Source organism: Danio rerio, chromosome 19 (assembly GCF_049306965.1).
Source record: "Danio rerio strain Tuebingen ecotype United States chromosome 19, GRCz12tu, whole genome shotgun sequence".
NCBI classification, from domain to species: Eukaryota; Metazoa; Chordata; class Actinopteri; order Cypriniformes; family Danionidae; genus Danio; species Danio rerio.
This window is the reverse complement of record NC_133194.1, coordinates 10,045,947-10,064,193: the sequence shown is the minus strand read 5'-3', so window position 1 is coordinate 10,064,193 and position 18,247 is coordinate 10,045,947. Positions and strand designations below refer to the sequence as shown.

At 35.0% G+C, this 18,247-nt stretch overlaps 1 protein-coding gene across 1 annotated transcript; it reads right to left on the bottom strand.

The window, feature by feature from the left end:
- Nucleotides 1-1,873: 1,873 nt before the first annotated feature.
- scamp3 (secretory carrier membrane protein 3) lies at nucleotides 1,874-18,041 on the bottom strand. Its single transcript, NM_001007345.1, is given in 9 exon segments — nucleotides 1,874-2,811; nucleotides 5,448-5,565; nucleotides 5,681-5,782; nucleotides 6,453-6,612; nucleotides 8,921-9,049; nucleotides 11,855-11,975; nucleotides 13,326-13,433; nucleotides 15,028-15,111; nucleotides 17,719-18,041. Coding segments are annotated over 9 exon segments (1,026 nt in total). The 5' UTR covers nucleotides 17,773-18,041; the 3' UTR covers nucleotides 1,874-2,661.
- Nucleotides 18,042-18,247: the final 206 nt, after the last annotated feature.

The following is an 18,247-nucleotide window of genomic DNA, read 5'->3' as shown; positions in this document are numbered from 1 at the left end:
TTATTAAGGGCACTTCAAAATATTTTGAATAATTATAATTTTAGCTCTTAGAATGACTTTTAAGAATATTCATATTGTTGTATTCACAGAGGCGTTTATTACAACAGCATTTGCATATTTATTAAAGGGGTGGTCCACTACGATATCATATTTTAAACTTTAGTTAATGTGTAAGCTGTGTGAACATAAAAAACATCTCTGAATGTAATACGTTTAAAGTTCAATGCAAAAGGAGACATTGGCTTTTACAGAGTTAGCTTAGCAAAGCCTACAGCGAATGAAATTTGGAGACTAAAAAAATATACATCTGGGTTAATGAGATCAAAAACGATTCATTCACTATATGCATACACCCTGCGCAGCAAAGGGGTGTGGCCAGAGGCGCTGTAATGCTTTAGCAGAGAAAACTTAAAATGCCGTCCAAACGCTGCCATTTCCACAGAGCTTGTTCTGTTTCTGTATTTGAGCTTCCAAAGGACAAGACACAAAGAGAGAAGTGCTTACAGTTTAATTTTAATTATGTTCCAGAGAATTATAAAAAATATATATAGCAAGCATTTGACAAAGGACAGCTTCCAGAATCTCTCCCAGTTCAGTGCTGGATTTGGCTAAAACCTCCTTAAAGAAGGAGCAGCTCCAACCATAATTGACGAATCTGTGGATTGTGAGCCTCAACCTGCAAGTATTTTTATTTGTTCAAATTGATCTATAACATGCACACTTTCTAGCATTAACAGTATGTTGTTGCGAGGAAGTAAACAATGGGAAATGCTGTTTGGCACCGCTAACAATTTAGATACAAATTCATATTATTATCAGTCAAACCGCTGTACACACACACACAATCTTCACCAGCGCTGCAGTCTCTCTATGCAGCCACTTTCCCTGCATTCTACATCTTAAATAAACTCTCAAAAGATATGTTAATGTTTTATATTACTTACACATGCGTATAACTCGAATATATGTGAAGGACGCTAGTCAGATTTTAATTTAGAGAGCAGGTGTGAGTATCATCCTTTTAATTTTCTGTCTGTTTCAGGCTCAAACTCATACGGCTAACAGCTACTCTGACTTAAGTATATACACAGCGGAGGCACAGTGTGTGGTATTAGATTTGTGTCGCTTTATCTGGTGACGTGGAGCCGATCCGCGAATCACAGCACATTATGTTAGCTGACCAATCAGCGCCTCATGAGGCGAGCTTTCGGAGGATCTAGGAAATATGTCAATTGTTTTCATGTAAGTAGCTGTATATAATCAAAGTAAGATATACGAAAAAAATAAGGTAATTAACATTTTTTTTTTACTTTGAATCTTATGAACACAACCAAGCCTTAACAAAAATACACTCCGGACCACCCCTTTAAACTTTATAGCTTTACAAAAGTAAACACTGCTTTTGATACAGATTAGTTATTAAACATAATCTTAGACTAATAAATGCTTTAAAAAAAGTATTTAACTAACGTTACAAACAAATGGAGCTATGTAAAGTGTTACTTATTGTATTAGTTTTATATACAGTTATATACTTAATATACTTTAGAATACATTCTATGCATTTATGTATACAAAAAGCAATTGAGAATTGTTGTCGTTACTATACCCATTCAAAAAGGCAATTCTTTGCAGCTTAAGTCAATATTGTAATAATATGACATCATGATAAAAGCAACAGCAATAATCGCAACACGAAAATGTAGCGGGTAAGTCCCAGCGCCAACATCCAACTACCTCTAAATCGAACTAAACCGAGTCATCCAAATACGAACTGCGTAAGATGCATATTCATGAATTTTAATAAAACAAATAACACAGTGACAAACACAAGAACATACAGCAGCAATACAATAACAGTAAAACAACCAAATAATACTTCATTTAGGCATTTACTATAGTGTAGGACAAAGGTTTGTGGAAAAAAAAGGCTACAAATCACAAAAGCAATACATATTTTGGCCACAACGATCTCCGCAACTGTAGTTTGATAAGAAAACTGGAGTTTTATATCAACGTATCAAGTTTGATTCAGTAATCCGAAGCTCTAGTTCAGGAAAATAAACCATTAGTCAGGTGTCAAAGAGGTAAATACAGTAGTTGAACATGCGTTTTCATAAATAAAAGTCAAAGCAAGAAATCCACCCACCAACAGACTAATCAAGTGAATCATAAATCTCTAAACTATGATATTCCTCGACTTCTGAAGAAAAACGTTTGGCAAGTTCAGCTTTATTTTTTTGTATCCCTTTCATGGCCGTTAACAGCTATTTACACACAATAAGGAAGAAAGTCAAGGATAAAGTGAAGGCAGAATGTGGCACGTCTGCTAACGAGACCTTACACAAGCTTTAGGGATGTAAAGAGAGACAAACTCGGGGGTCTTAGGTATTTTTGTTATCTTTAGAATTATGAGTGACTTTTTCTAGCGTGATCGATGGAGTACATATGTAAAAACCATCATTTCAAATCAAGATCCTTTTTACACGGCTGAACCAATAAACGAATTCAAAAAGAAGTCCAGTGTAGTTTTACTATGGTTATGAGTTTGTTTTACCTGGTGTGCATGCAAGTGTGTTGGTTGACTAAGTGTGCTAGAATAAGTCACTTTGTCTCAAGGCTGTTTAACCAGTGATGCCGTTGAACCTCATTTGTTTTCCTCTATCGGGGTGCAGTGAAGGCACCCTGTGCGGCGGAAACGGTGGCGTTGGTGGCTGCCTGGCGCACGGCCTGATTGGACAGCACACCGGTGGCGAACTCAGCCTGGGCTTTCTCAAAGCTCGCCTCGGTCTGTCTGTACATAGAATGAACCTGCGGGAAGACAAACGCAAGCAATTAGCATTCAAAATAAATCTATTAAATAAACTAAAAATAATTAAGCATAAAGTGCTGTTTAAAGGATTTTTAGGATATCTATAAGCTAGTGTGCTCCAAAACTGTGACAAAATTCACATTTATAAGATATAAACTGATATAAACATGTAAAATTTGTAGTTTGTCACCTCCACCTAAATGGTTCAACGGTTTTATTCACCTCACCTCATAATTCAGTTTCTCGTCACATCATAACCAATCAAATGCTCTCTAGTATCTAACATGCCCCGCCCCTTCAAGACGCTTCTCATTTGCTTTTCATTTGATGCACTTGTTGTCACTGACAGAACGATGAAGAAACAAACACTATTGGCTGTTTTTAAAAAGAGGGAGGAGCTACATTATGTCCCACCCTCTCTTCATGTTTCGGTTGAGATTACGTAAAACATCGAATATAAGTGCACATTTCAAAGCACTTCACGGGACCTTTAATAGCTTTAAAGGCTGTCCATGCCAAGTGTGATATAACTATATAAATAAATGATACATTTTTTTGCGTCCACACTGACGAATGATTTATTCGGCATTAACCTATTGTAAACAGCAGATGTCCTCAAGTGTGCTACTAGCGCATCTAACCAGTGAATGTTTACTTAAAAATGTATTAATCTAATCAAATGAATTTAGCTATTGTATCTAGCGAACTAGTTTGAATTTAGTGAACACGGGTATTTTCAAAACGCCACTATTTTTCTGCGTGGTTTCGCTGTTTGTCCACATGAAAACGAAATATCTGGTGACTAAAACAGAAACTTTCAGAAAACTCTGGGTACAGAGTATGGTCATGTGGACATTACAACTAGAGTTTTTCGCCTCATGACGCCAGCGTGCACGCTGTTTTCTCCTTTCTGATTGGTCAAAAACGGCGGCACAGTGACTCAGTGGTTAGCATTGCTGTCTCACAGCAAGAAGGTTGCTAGTTTGAGTCCCAGCTGGGCCAGTTGGCATTTCTGTGTGGAGTAAAGACATGCGCTATAAGTGAATTGAACAAACTAAATTGGCCATAGCGTATGAGTGGGTGTGTTTCCCAGTATTGGGTTGCAGCTGAAAGGGCATCCGCTGCGTAAAACATATGCTGGAATAGTCGGCGGTTCATTCTGCTGTGGGAACCCATGATAAATAAGGGACTTAGCCGAAGAAAAATGAATGAATGATTGGTCAACACGGCTGGGTTCACACCAAACACAGAAGACTTGACTGAGGCAAATCCTGCAGGTTCGTTGCAAACACGTCGCATATTCCGTGTTGTTCATAATGGTAATCTGCCTCCGTTCCCACGTTTGCATTGACTTGTATGCAGTTTATTTGCGACAATACTTAATTCTCCCATTTGGTGTGAACCCAGCATAAAAGTGTCATTATCGCCACCTGTTGCTTCGGCATGACCTTTAAATCCACCACAGTGCGCTTTTACGTTATCATGTGGACAGCTATTTTTTTTTAAATATAAAATGGGGAAAACTTTTTTTGTTACTGGTTATTTATTTAAAAAATTGCTTTTGTTATTAATTCTGGAGGACAAACTTGCAAATAACACTAATCAAATAGCACTAAGCAAATAAATAATCGGTCTACCTCTGATTGGAGCACCTCTAATACATATTCTGTGAAGTTTCTATTGCTTGCTTTTGCCATTGATTTTTGTTTGGTTTTGGCAAAGTAGAGTCATTACCATATTTATTAAGGGGAGGAGGCAGGGAGGGAGCACGTGCACTCAGTTTCACGTTTATTCGGATGTGCAAAGCCAATATGCATGGGATTCCGAGTATGCAGTGTTTCATACATCTGAATTTTTTACTGTGTACGCACACTTACAGCTTAGTGCGTCCGCAATGTTTTAGTATGAATTCAACGCAAGTCTTCGTACATGAGGCCCCTTGGAGATCAGATAAATGGATTTAAAAATATAAAACTCAACTGTTTATCTCAAGGAATGTTGCAAACTTTTTGAAAAACTTTTTTAGTATTCCTTTAAAACCCTAATTTGACAGCCAGTGAATGAGTAAAGCAGCTCACACACCGGATGCACCACGACAAGGTGCGCACATGAAATTTGGATGTATCGCACACACGCACATTCGCAAGTTATTTAAGATGAAACTGTTCAGACTCTGTGTCCTTGCAGCGCCAGTGCGCGAACTCTAATAAAAATCTATGTTTAGAATTCTAAAATGCATGGCGCGCTGCGTGGCGTCGAGTGGCATATTCTGTGTGCGACCCCCTTATGGGACCATTCACATGTCACATTTTTCTGCGAGTGCAAATTTGTTATTTCCGAAGTATAATATGTTGGGAGTGACGCACACTTTGTGTGTAATATACACACTTCGGTAGACTAATTACTTACACAAACAGCCAAACACTGCAGTGCTTTTAATATTTTCTCCATAAATAAAACTTAAGAGTTTTGCAGCAATGTTGTGTCAGCTTGTCATCAACCGAAAAACATCAAACGGCAAAGCAGCGCAAGCCCAAAACGTGTTGAAAATGGAGAAGGAAGCGATGCGCTCGTGCTTTCCACTGGCTTTTAGACGCAATATGTTCCCCTAAAAGTCCAACCGCAGCTGATTTACCCTCTTGAGCAGCACTATTCCCATAGCCAACTGTGCAGTGAAGAGCACAGCGTTCATCATCATGATGGCACCCACGGCCTTACTCGTGCTGAGAGCGGCTAAACTCACGATCCATCCACTGAGACACAGGAAAGAGAGAATATTAGAGAGTAACAAACCAGTAGCCAGATGCACAGATGGAATTACTAGAAACAGGTAATCAATATTATTGGCAGATTTGTTGGCACACTCACCTGAAACCCCAACCTGGGATCCCAATAGTCATCATAACATAAAGCACCAACTGGGCGAAGAACACAAAGAAAAATGCAAAGAAGTTGAAGGAACTGTCACTCCTGTTGAGAAACAGAGAACAGAATTGCATGATGACGCTTGGAAACACACTCGGATGGCATATCAATTAGAATCAGTGATCAATAATGTAAGCATTTCAGCTAAATTTTGTAAAGAATACTTAGTGAAACAATGTTCCAATGTTTTCTTTGGGTAAACAATTAATGAGTGCAAATGAACACATCAAAAAAGTGTGTTCATTTGTTTGTTTTGGTAATCAACGTTTGACTATGTGCTTCCGCGTTTGAAGTGGCCGTCCTACTCTGTTGATGTCAGTTTGACTGCTTCCGAGACAATATTCTCAACCACTCCCCTCTCACCATTAGTTTGCTATAAGGTAATGATGTGCAAATAAAAGCCCCACCCCCTACTCAATATTCAGCTTAATTTACATGCATAAATTACGGTCTGGCGCAATATAGCTGCTGTCCTGTCATCCAGGTGGAATGCTGCACACTGTTGGTGGATGAGGAGATTCCCCTCAATGTGTAAAGCACTTTGACTGTCTAGAAAAGTGCTATATAAATAAAGGAATGTACATTTACAAAATTTGCTAACAGAGAGAATATCAGGTCCTTTATTGTTTTTAAATGCACTTACTACTTTTATAACAACTGTTTTGAAAAAAAGAATTAGGTTTCACTCTCAGCAAGAGACTATGTTGGTACGTACCTGAAGGCTTTGTACACAGGCCTGTACCAACAGACGAAGGAGCAGGGGGTGAAGAGGAGAAACCAGAGAATGGCAAGACCAAAGCCCACTCCATTATTGGGATCCACACAGAAGACAGCCAAACAGGAGATGAGGTTAATGAGCAGAGTGCATGCTGTGACTACAAGATGAGAAAGACGAGAGAATTGGGGAAAAGAGGAGAGAAAGATAAGAACAAAGGAAAACTGAAGACTGGGAAGTAAAAGCACACGCTCATGTAGTGGTTGACCAATAAACTTGACAAGCATGATGAAACTAAAGCAAGTGTTTAAATATTTGGATCAGTATTTATTTATTTACCTGCCATATGAACATTAAACTACTATTACTGATAAACGTTACTTTACATAGCATATTTGTCAAATAAATAGCATAAGTAGCTTGTCAATGTGTTTAAAAAAATACAAAATAAAAAAAATACTAAGGAATATAAAAAATTATTTAAATCAATCAGATAACACATTTTAGCATGAAGAAGATCATAAAAAATAACAATGACCCAACAATGCACTTTACAATTAAGAGTAGCTATTGGGGCTGTGGGATAAATCAAAATTGAATCACAATTTGAAACATTGCGATTAGCTATTAGCTAATCCCAAAAGGCTGTGGTATGAAATATATACGTATTATTTAATTTTCCCTGCCTAGAGCAAATGTGTGGCTGCCATCTTTGTGTGATAGCCTTACTAGCCAATTAAGTGAGCACACTTTCATTCTGTCCAATCAGAAATGCGCAACCAAACTATGCGGAAAGCCCACAATAAAAAACAAAACAACAAAAAGGAAAGGGCGGACAATTGGGATAATGGCGTCTGCTGCTTCCGAAGCATTAATAGACAGTAATATCAAAGAAAAACAGGACATAGGTAATATGGGAATATTTTGGTTTCAAAATCACAGACACCAAACAATAACAGGAAATTTTTAAGAGCAGTTGCAAAATTGTTGCCACGGCTTACAGATTATTGACCTGAGGCTTGACCACAAAAATAAATCGCAAATCAAATAGTAATCGCAATATCTGTCGGAAAAATCACAATTAGATATTTTCCCCAAATCACACAGCCCTAGTAGTTTAAGTTAACTAAAATGAAAATAACACAACTAAAAATCATTACTGTTCAATAAAATATAATAAATGGTGAGTGAAAAAACCTAGCCAAATCTTATTTCAACTAATCTAACAAGGTGTATAAAAATAACCACAACAAATGACATCAATATGAATAAAGTACACCAAAAAGGCTAAAACTTTAACTCAATTTTAGATCGAGAACGAAAAGGAACAAGCTATTAGTAAAACATCAATAATTCCCCAACGCTAGAATAATAATTATGGATTAAATGTCCTAAAACAGAACAAGAGTTCTTACAACTTATTATTTGATAGCTATTGCACCTAGTCAGGTGAAGACTTTTGTAATCTATTAATGAACTATATTAATAAAACTTACATCTATTAGAAGTCATTTTAAACACAGGAAAGTAAAATTAAATGGTTTGTCTCAGTCAAGAGACAACAGTAACAGTTAAAATAGTATCTATGAATTACTATCTGTGAAGAAGTAACTAAATCATCTCAAAAACATTGCAAGAGTTAGATTATTTATTATTTATTTCCAGGATGAAACTCATGCTTTTATCACCAGCAGAATAGATTACCGTAACAGCCTCCTCACTGACCTTCCCTAAAAGACAGTTAGACATATCTGACTGGTTCTGACAGTTCTGACCAAAACCAGAAAATCAGAGCACATCAAACCTCAGGCTCCTTTACACTATTACTTAGTACTATTACTTGTCTATAAATCACTAAATGGCCTAGTACCTCAATACATTACAGATATGCTCACTGAATACAAACCTAACAGATCACTCAGATCATTAGGATCATGTAAATGAGAAATTCCAAGAGTTCAGTCAAAACAGGGTGAATCTACTTTTAGCTGCTGGAATCAGCTTCCAGAAATGATCAGATGTGCTCCAACATTAGGCACATGCAAATCAAGACTGGAAACACATCTGTTTAGCTGCGCCTTTACTGAATGAGCACTGTGCTACATCTGACAGATCACACTATTATGTCTTTCTTTTCTTTTACATACCTTTAAAACCTGTTCTTCACACATTTTAATCAGTTTTTAAATAATTACATTTTTCTTATACTTGTTCCTATTCCTGTTTATGTAAAGCACTTTAAATACTATTGTGTATGAAATGTGCTTTATAAATGGTCAAATACTGCCTGAATAATCAGTTTGTCCAATATATTGGTCAATCACCACAATAAAAACTATCAATCTAAAAGAACAGAAGATACATTCATGACTAAAGTCTTGGCTAAAATGCTGGAGAGAAAAAAAACAAAAACCAAAGCCATCCATACACTGCAAATGACAATACGTGCTAAACTGAAACAAACTTACACATCCAGTAGTAGTACATGGTGGTGACGGTGCGCTGGAAGCTTTGGCTAATCTCCAGATTAATGTCCTGATAGAAGCACGGTCCCACCGGGCAGAAGGAGGGCAATGGGGGCCAATTATTCTGACGTGCTGAGGGAGAGGAACACAGAAAGAGATTAATTTCCCCATTCATCAATCATACGCGCTAACATCACTCTATTAATGTCCTGTTCATTACTGCCAAGGTCTAAATCACACTCTTTTGAAAATACCACTCATCCATCACTGTCATCTTTTTAACTATCCCGTTTCTTCATCCCCTCCTCTCTCATTCAGTTCTCATCCATCTCTGCGCCTTCATCATAACCCTGACCAGCAATTTCAGAAACCCATCCAAATAATTACTCCGGTTCTGAAAATATGCTTGCTTTCCCTACTAAAAAAACAGCTTAAACCAGACTAGGCTGGTTGGCTGGTTTTAGCTGGTCGACCAGGCTGGTTTTAGAGGGGTTTTGGCCATTTCCAGGCTGGTTTCCAGCCATTTCCAGCCTGGTTTTAGCTGGTCAGGCTGGGAGATGACCAGCTAAAACCAGCTTGACCAGCCTAGCCAGGGTGGAAGCCCAGTTAATACTCGCTATGTCTAGCTTAAACCAGGCTGGTCAAGTTGGTTTTAGCTGGATTTAGCTTGTCATTTTCCAGCTTGGATATGGCCAAAACCCCTCTAAAACCAGGCTGGTCAACCAGCTAAAACCAGCCAACCAGCCAAGGCTGGTTTAAGCTGGATTTTTCAGCAGGGTTATGTCTATCTGTCTTTCCCTAAAGTGGATTCTTTAACAGGATCCAACAATATGAACAGAAATATGCCAGCAAAGTGTTAAAACTAGTTATGATTATAAAACGTTAATAGCATGTAAATTCTAGCAATGCGCTCAAACATACCAGCAACTTGCTAATTCATGCTAGCTTTGTAGTAATTATGGAAACAATATACTAACAACAATTCATGCTACCAACATTTTTTAACAAGTTATCAAAAGCCAAACATGTACTAAAATGTCAGAAACAAGTGTTAAGCATGTTGTCTGTGTCAAAACTGGCTAATTGATGCTAGCAACATAAAGACACAGTAATAGCATGCAAATTCATACTAGAAAAGTGTTGAGTCATGCTAGTGTGTCCCTAAACATGCCAGCAATATGACTTCAATTCATGTTAAACTGTGTGTGCTAAAATGCTAATGTATGCTAATAGCAAAATGTCAAAAACATGCTAGAGACATGCCAACTCGTGCTGACAATGTGTTAAACATGGTAATTTATACTAACAATGTCGTGATGTTAACAACATGCATGTAATAATATTGTCAACATAATGCAAATGTATGCTAGCAACATTTTAAAAGCATATCAGGGCTAATTCACAGAAACAACATGTTAAACTAAAGTAGATAAATATGCTAATCCATGCTAACACAGTTAAATGTAAAAACATGTAGCTAGCAACATGATAAAAACATGAAAAAAGTTAAAACAAGCTGACATGTAACACCAAACTAATAATGTTAAAGATGTTCATACTCATACATAAATATACAATAAAAATATCTGAGACAAGTGTTTAACATTATATCTGTGTGTCAACCCTGGCTAATTGATGCTAACAACATTCTGAGCATGCTAAAGACATGGTAACAGCATACAAATTCATACTGGAAAAGTGTTGACTCATGCTAGCATATCCCTAAACATGCAAGCAACATGACTTCAATTCATGTTAAACTGTGTGCGATAAAATGCTAATGTATGCTAATAGCAAAATGTCAAAAACATGCTAGAGACATGCTAACTTTTATTAAGGATATGTTAAAGTGGTAATTTATGCTAACAATGTGCTAATGTTAACAATATGGAAGAAGTATGTCAACATATATGCTAGCAACATTTTAAAAGCATATCAGGGCTAATTCACAGTAACAACATGTTAAACAAAAGACAATAAATATGCTAATCCGTGCAAACACATTTAAATACACGTAGCTAGCAGCATAATATAATACATAAAAAATTCAAACAAGCTAATACATGTACATGTAATAACAAGCTAATAATGCTAACAAAGTGATAAAGATGTTCATGCTAACACATACTGCCAATGTGGGATAAGATTGCCAGAAACATGCTAGCTAGTGTTTAAATGAGCTAACAGGTAAAACATCCTAAAACATTTTAATAACGTGGTAGTTTAGATTAGCAGCATGCTAAAACCCATTAGCCAGCCTAGGAATATGATAACATGTAAGTTTCACATCCTTGACAGTGGTAAAACATCCTATCCTCATGCTAGCTGTGTTTTTATACACATAAATGTGTCAGCCAACATGCCTAAACATGTTAGAAACGTTCTTACGACTTTATAAGTTTGAATGTTTAGATTATAAAGCTCTTTTAAACATTAAAGCAATGCTTTCTCAAGCTGACAAATTTAAATGAGTTAGCATAGCATGTTCCACTAATCTTGATTACATTGAAACCTGTGGTTTTTAAACACACTGCTTGCTAATATCATTTTCTGTGTTGATTGTTGTGGCTGCTTAATTAAATGTAGAATTAAATATGACAAAATGTGCAAATTGAGCTGAGAGATCTTCACTTTTTCAGCAGCTGAAAGTTTTTTTTTGTTCAAAAGACTTCCATAATGCATGTAGATAAGCGCAATTTATGAAGAAATTTTCACAATTTTACGAAATTGTGGCTGGATGTTAAGTCGTCCCAATGTGAGTTTTAAAATTTTGAGTCATTTTAAGCATTACAAGGATTATTAAAAGCAAAACAAACTGAAAACTGCCATCACATATATACACAATGCCAGCAGTAAAAGTCAAATCATTTCCTTTACATATAATTACATTAATTATCTCAATAATATCAAGCTATTTTCTCTGATTCCCTCACTCACAGGCTCCAGATCCAAGTGCATGAGCATTCAGCTCTCTTTCTCTTCTCTCCAGCTCCTGTGCTTTTCTTTCCAGCTCCTCCTGCTTCTTCAACAGATCTGCTGTGGTGGCATTTACTGCAGACTGAAACAGAGAGAGGCCAGTTAATAAGTCATGAAATGCCTAGTACTTTCCTGTCGCTATTACTTTAATAAGCATAAAATGGGCACTAATAATATTAGATTGCTGTGATAAATGTAGATAGTGTGTTAAATGGTGAAAACAAATAACTTTTTCGTTTAAACTTTTAGCTTTATAAGCAGTTGAATATTATACAACATTATTATGCACTGTAATATTTATTATACGCTATATTATATGGATTATACTGTATTGAATGAAATTATACACTATATTCTATTATATTATATATAAAATATAATATAATAAAAATAATTATATAAAGAACATATAGAAAGAATGTATATTTTATAGAATACATATAATTTTAGAACATATTTCAGAACATGCTTTTTCACATGCACTGTTTTATTATCTGTTAGATTTAGACTAATCATTAGTTTAATGCGATTATTTAGTGTTAATTGTGTAATTAAGCTGATTTAACAGTCACATATGTTTAATGCTTGGATAATTGTGTTTTAAAATATATCGTAAAAATATTATATAATAATTAAATATTTAAATTATTTTATCTTTTTTTTTGACTTGGATAATTTTGTTTGATTTGATTTGTTTTATTTTTAGACTACTGGTGCATGATTACTATATTGTTTTAGAGAAAAGCAAAATAGTAAGAGTTTAAAAATACTTTTTAACCATTCAAAAGGCTGGAGTCAGAAAGATTTTGTTTTCAAAGATTATATTGTGAAATAAGAGTACAATTTATTAAAATATATATATTTTTTGTATTTAAATGTATTTCATATTCGAATGTATTCTTATTTTGACAAAGCAAAATTTCAGCATCAGTTTGCATCTTTCAGAAACCCTTAAAATATGCCGATTTAGTGTTGATTTCTTCTTGGCATCAATGTTGATAACAGTTGTTACTGCTTAATAATGATGTTATTAAACCATAATATACTTTGATTAATACAAAGTGCAGCGTTTGTTATTTTGTAAAACTAGAAATCTTTCTACTGCCACATTTTATTAATTTAATGCACTCTTGCTGAAAAAAAAGAATTAATTTCTCTCTTTGGAAACAAAATATTTTTCATTTTTTTTACGATATATTTTAAAACACAATTATCCAAGCATTAAACATATGTGACTGTTAAATCAGCTTAATTACACACTTAACACTGAATAATCGCATTAAACTAATGATTAGTTTAAATCTAACAGATAATAAAACAGTGCTTTATAAGAGTTGACGAGGGAATTATTGGCTTTAATATAGTAATTTTTTGGAATGGAAATTATATTTTAATCCATAAAAGTAATAAGTAGTATCAAATCAAACAGCACCTGTGACCCGTAGGATCCATAGTTCCTGGGTTCAGTTGGCGTGGTCCTGCTGGGAGGCGTTTGGGCAGGGGGCGCAGCAGGAGATGTGGCTTCATAGGGAGGTGGAGGCTTCATTACCCAAAACAACAAGCAAAAAACTGTAATTATCAACTTAATACAAGTGTAAATAATAAGCACAAGTAAGTAATAAACACAATAGTAATCATTTACTAAAGTAATAATTACAAAACACAATGACAAAGGGTTCTGACAGGACCATTTTATCCTGCACAGGTAACTAAATTTAAAACAGAATTGAAAGTTCTTGCAATCTATTGTACTCCCATCATGTGACGTATTAATAATTAAAGGGGTTATTGACTCAAAATTGAAAAATCGGTCATCATGCGCTTGTTCCAAACCTGTTTGAGTTTCTTTCTTCTGTTGAACACAAATAAATATGTTTTGAATAATGTTATAAAGCAGAAGCCATTGACTTTCATAGTATGCTTTTTGTTCCTAATATGGAAGTCAAAGACTGCCGGTATCTTCAAAATCTCTCGCTTTGTGTTCAACAGAAGAAATAAATAAATTTAGAACCACTTAAAAGTTCTGTGAAATGAAAATAAAGTTTTTTAGATAAATTTTAAGTACGGTTTAAGGAATTCTAAAAGCTAGTGTGCTGCAAAATCAGTGACAAAATTCATATTTTTCATATATAAACCTTATATAAACTATACAAACTTCCGGCTAAATGTTTATGTTTATATATAATGTTTATATCACATCATCAAATCTTCTGACCAATCAAATACTTTATAGCAGGGATGTCGAATTCAATTCCTGGAGGGCCGCAGCCCTGCACAGTTTAGTTCCAACCCTAATTTAACACACCTGATCAAAGCAATTGACTCCTTCAGGCTTGTTTGAAACCTACCAGTAAGTTTGTTGAAGCAGGGTTGGAAGTGGAACTAAACTGTGCAGAGCTGCGGCCCTCCAGGAATTGAGTTTGACATCCCTGCTTTATAGTATCTAGCATATCCTGCCCCCTTCAAGATGCTTCTCATTTGCTTTTCATTTGATGTGCTTGAGCTAAACCACTCTGCATTAAAAACAAATCTCTATTGGCTGTTTTTAAAGGGGAGGGGCTGCTATATGTCCCGCCCTCCGTTTAAGAAAATGCACATTTCCAAGAACTTCACTGAACCTTTAAGTGTAAATAAAAAGGAATTTTTGGCTGAACTGCCAGTTTAAAGTAGTGTTTCTCAACCACGTTCTAAGAGGACTGCCAACACTGCATGTTTTGGATGTCACCTTTGTCTGTTACTCCAATTACAGGTCGTTCAGTCTCTGCTAATGAGCTGATGATCTAAATCAGGTGTTTTTGGTTAAGGAGACATGGAAATGTGCAAAACTGGTGGTCCCCCAAGAACATGGTTGAGAAATACTGCTTTAAAGACTACACTGTCAAAAAGTAGGGTTACACATGATTTATTCATCTTGTCCCAACAAAAATCAATTAAGTTAACAGTTTTTACAAATTTAATTGGATTGAACAGAAAACAATGAAGTTGTCTCAAACAAATCTGAAGAATTATGTTGTTTCAGCTCATTTCATACAAGTAGTTTGAAAAAGCAGCAAAAATAATATTTGGAGTGTACGCTGCTTCTATGTAAACACAGTCCGCTGGATACTGGTGTTGATTAGAATGGGAGCATTTACCGCTGTTTGGTTGTTGTCGAATGGGTTGTAGAGGTCCAGCGTGGCATAGCCAGTGTTGCTGCTGTGCTGAGTCACTGATGGATCCTGCAAATATAGAGGAAACACAGCTTTCAGCTCATTGGCAGAACATGGAGGATAGTGATTGAATATCTGGGCTGAAGATGCACAAAGAAATAATATTTGTTAAGCCAGGCTCATGGTGGATCTGAGAATGTAAGCTCACAAACTTTCACTGAGAATATTGTACACATTTCTTTCTTTTTTTAAACTACTGTAAGTATCCACCCCTGAAATTAATAGAATAAAAGTGTTTAATTTGTTATTTCTCAAAAACAGTTCAGTCTTCAAAAAAAGCAAGTTATAAATTAAATTATATTTGCATTAACATTCACTTTCAGATTTAAAAAAGCTAATGTTAACAGATAAATATATGAATTTATCAACAAAATTCAGTCTTGAAATTGTTTAATATGAATAAAAAGCTATGGTTTAGGCAATGATACACTTTCAAAGGCACTTAAAGGTACTTTAAACAAATCCAGGTCCAAAATAACCTCAATAATATTAATTATTATATTAATAAATTATATGCCTCTCTTATAAGTTTAAAAGGTTGTGTTACTTAAAGGAACAGATCACCCAAATATAATAATTTACATAATAACTGGTTCCAAACCTGTTTAAGTGGCTTTCTTAAAAACTTAAGAAAGAAATTCAAACTTCTGTTGAGCACAAAAGAAGATAATTTGAAGAATGCTGATGGAAAAACAGCCATTAATGTCCATAGCTTTGACCCTTTACTATGAATGTCAATGGCTGGTTTTTCCAACATTCTTCCAAATATCTTGTTTTGTCTTCAACAGAAAACAGAAATTCATAAAGGTTCACAACCACTTGGGTAAACTATCCCTTTAAAATACTGTTTAAACTTCCTGGGAAGAAAACATGGTGTATTATGTGACCCTTTAAACAATTACGAAGTCTAAAATCAGGCTAAATGCATTAAAAATAATTTGCAATCATGCTTGCAAAAAATACATGTTTTTAAATGTATACTGATCTTTACATAATTAATTAATTAATGATAATACTATTACTATAATAGTATTGATATTAATTAGTTTAACACATTTTACAACACATTTGTTATTTTGCCAATAATTAAATTCTTAACTTTTTATATTATTACATGTTTTTCTTCACTAATCTTAACTAATACAGACTTGGTATGGCAAACTGTTGTAATATTTAATCGATAACCCATACTAGTATCAATTTTCATGTTACTAGTTCTTATTTTTTAGATACTAGTAGAGCATTTTAGATAAGTGTTTAAACACCAGTGCCTATTCTTTAGATACTAGTGCTTTTTTTTAAAACATACTAGTGCTTACTTATTAGACACTAGTTACTTTTTATTAGATACTAGTACTCACTCATTAGACTAGTATCTATTTAATAGGTACTAGTACTTATTCATTAGATACTAGTACCTATTAAATAGCTAGTTATTTTTTATTAGATACTAGTACTCATTCATTAGATACTAGTACCTAGTAAATAGATACTAGTACTTATTCTTTATATACTAGTACCTATAAAATGGCTAGTTTCAATTTTTTTCTTTAATTTCTATAGGGATCTATCATTGAGATATCAACTATTCAATTTTGACTAGATAGAGGTAAAATTGGTTTTATATTTGCACATTCGTTCATTTAGAAGTTTACCATGTTACCTTGAATATTCGATTGGAATTAGCATGCAATTCTGACTTCTAAACAACATTAACAATATCTAATTCACTGTGAACAATGTTGTACTTTGACAGTCATTAGCTGCTAATATGATTTCCCTATTTTAGAATTTGTAAATAATACTTTTCTGAAATTATATTATTAAGGAGAATATCTGAATATCCAAATATAAAACTAACTTTACCTCTATTTTGATTAGTACATGTTCCAGGACTAGTACATACTTTTATGTACTAGTAGTTAATCATTAGGTTGTAGTAATTATTATTTAGATACTAGTACAGGGGTGGCCAACCCTGTTCCTGAAGAGCCACCTTCATGCAGATTTCAGTTGCTACCCATATCAAACACACCTGAACCAATTAATTAGGACGTGAACACCACGTGATAATTACAGGCAGGTGTGTTTGATATGGGTAGCAACTGAAATCTGCAGAAGGTGGCTCTCCAGGAACAGGGTTGGCCACCCCTGTACTAGTACCTATTTATTTGATAAAGTACTTAATATATACTAGTACCTATTAAATAAACACTAGTACATTGAATACTAGTATAGTTTTAATAGATACTAGTACTTATTAAATTGATACTGGTACCAGTAGACTTGGTCTATTTTCACATGGCGTACAATATAATATTTTTAACTGAAACTTTTCATTTCATTGGTTGACTGATCTAATTCAGCTACACTTTGAGCAACAAGTCATCAGAAACCGGTTAGTCAAATTTAGATCAGAATGAAAAGCATTAAAAGAGATCAACCATTTAAGAACATTCTCTTATCCCAGTATGAATGGCCTGACATCTAATAAGCGTCCAGTCTTATGACAGCATCACAAGAGCCACGGCACCTCACAAATAAGGCCACAAATGAAACGCACACAGTTCCCTAATATACACATACAAAGTCCAAAACAGCATATATTAACATTACCTGAAATGGGTTATGATCATCAGACGAATCGGGAAAAGTTGTGTATTTTGACATCTTGGTGCTGGTTTAGATCTCGCCAAGATGTAAAAACAGGTTTAACTCAAAGGCGATGACCAGATACAAAGCGAAACAGTGTTGTTTAGCGGATAATTACCGGTAAACCTCAATCCAGTTCGGTAAGTTCCTAGTTATTATAACACAATTCAAGCAAAACAAATCACGCCGCAACCGGTTAACACTAACTAGCTAACCGACCAACATTACAGCGAGACGTCAGGTGTCCGTTTCAAATCAGTAACGTTAGCACATACTGTCCCTTTTTTACAGTGGTTTTCAGTCTTCTTTGGTATTATCAACTGTTTATGTATTTCCCTTTGTTAAATTTGACAAGCGACACGGTTTTGTTTCGATTTTACTCTGACAGCGCTTGTGTATCGCTGCTGTACAGGAAATGTGTTCATATCACATGACAGCGGTGTTGCCATGTTGCGTAAAAAGATCAAGCAAATTAATATAAAAAAACAAAGCG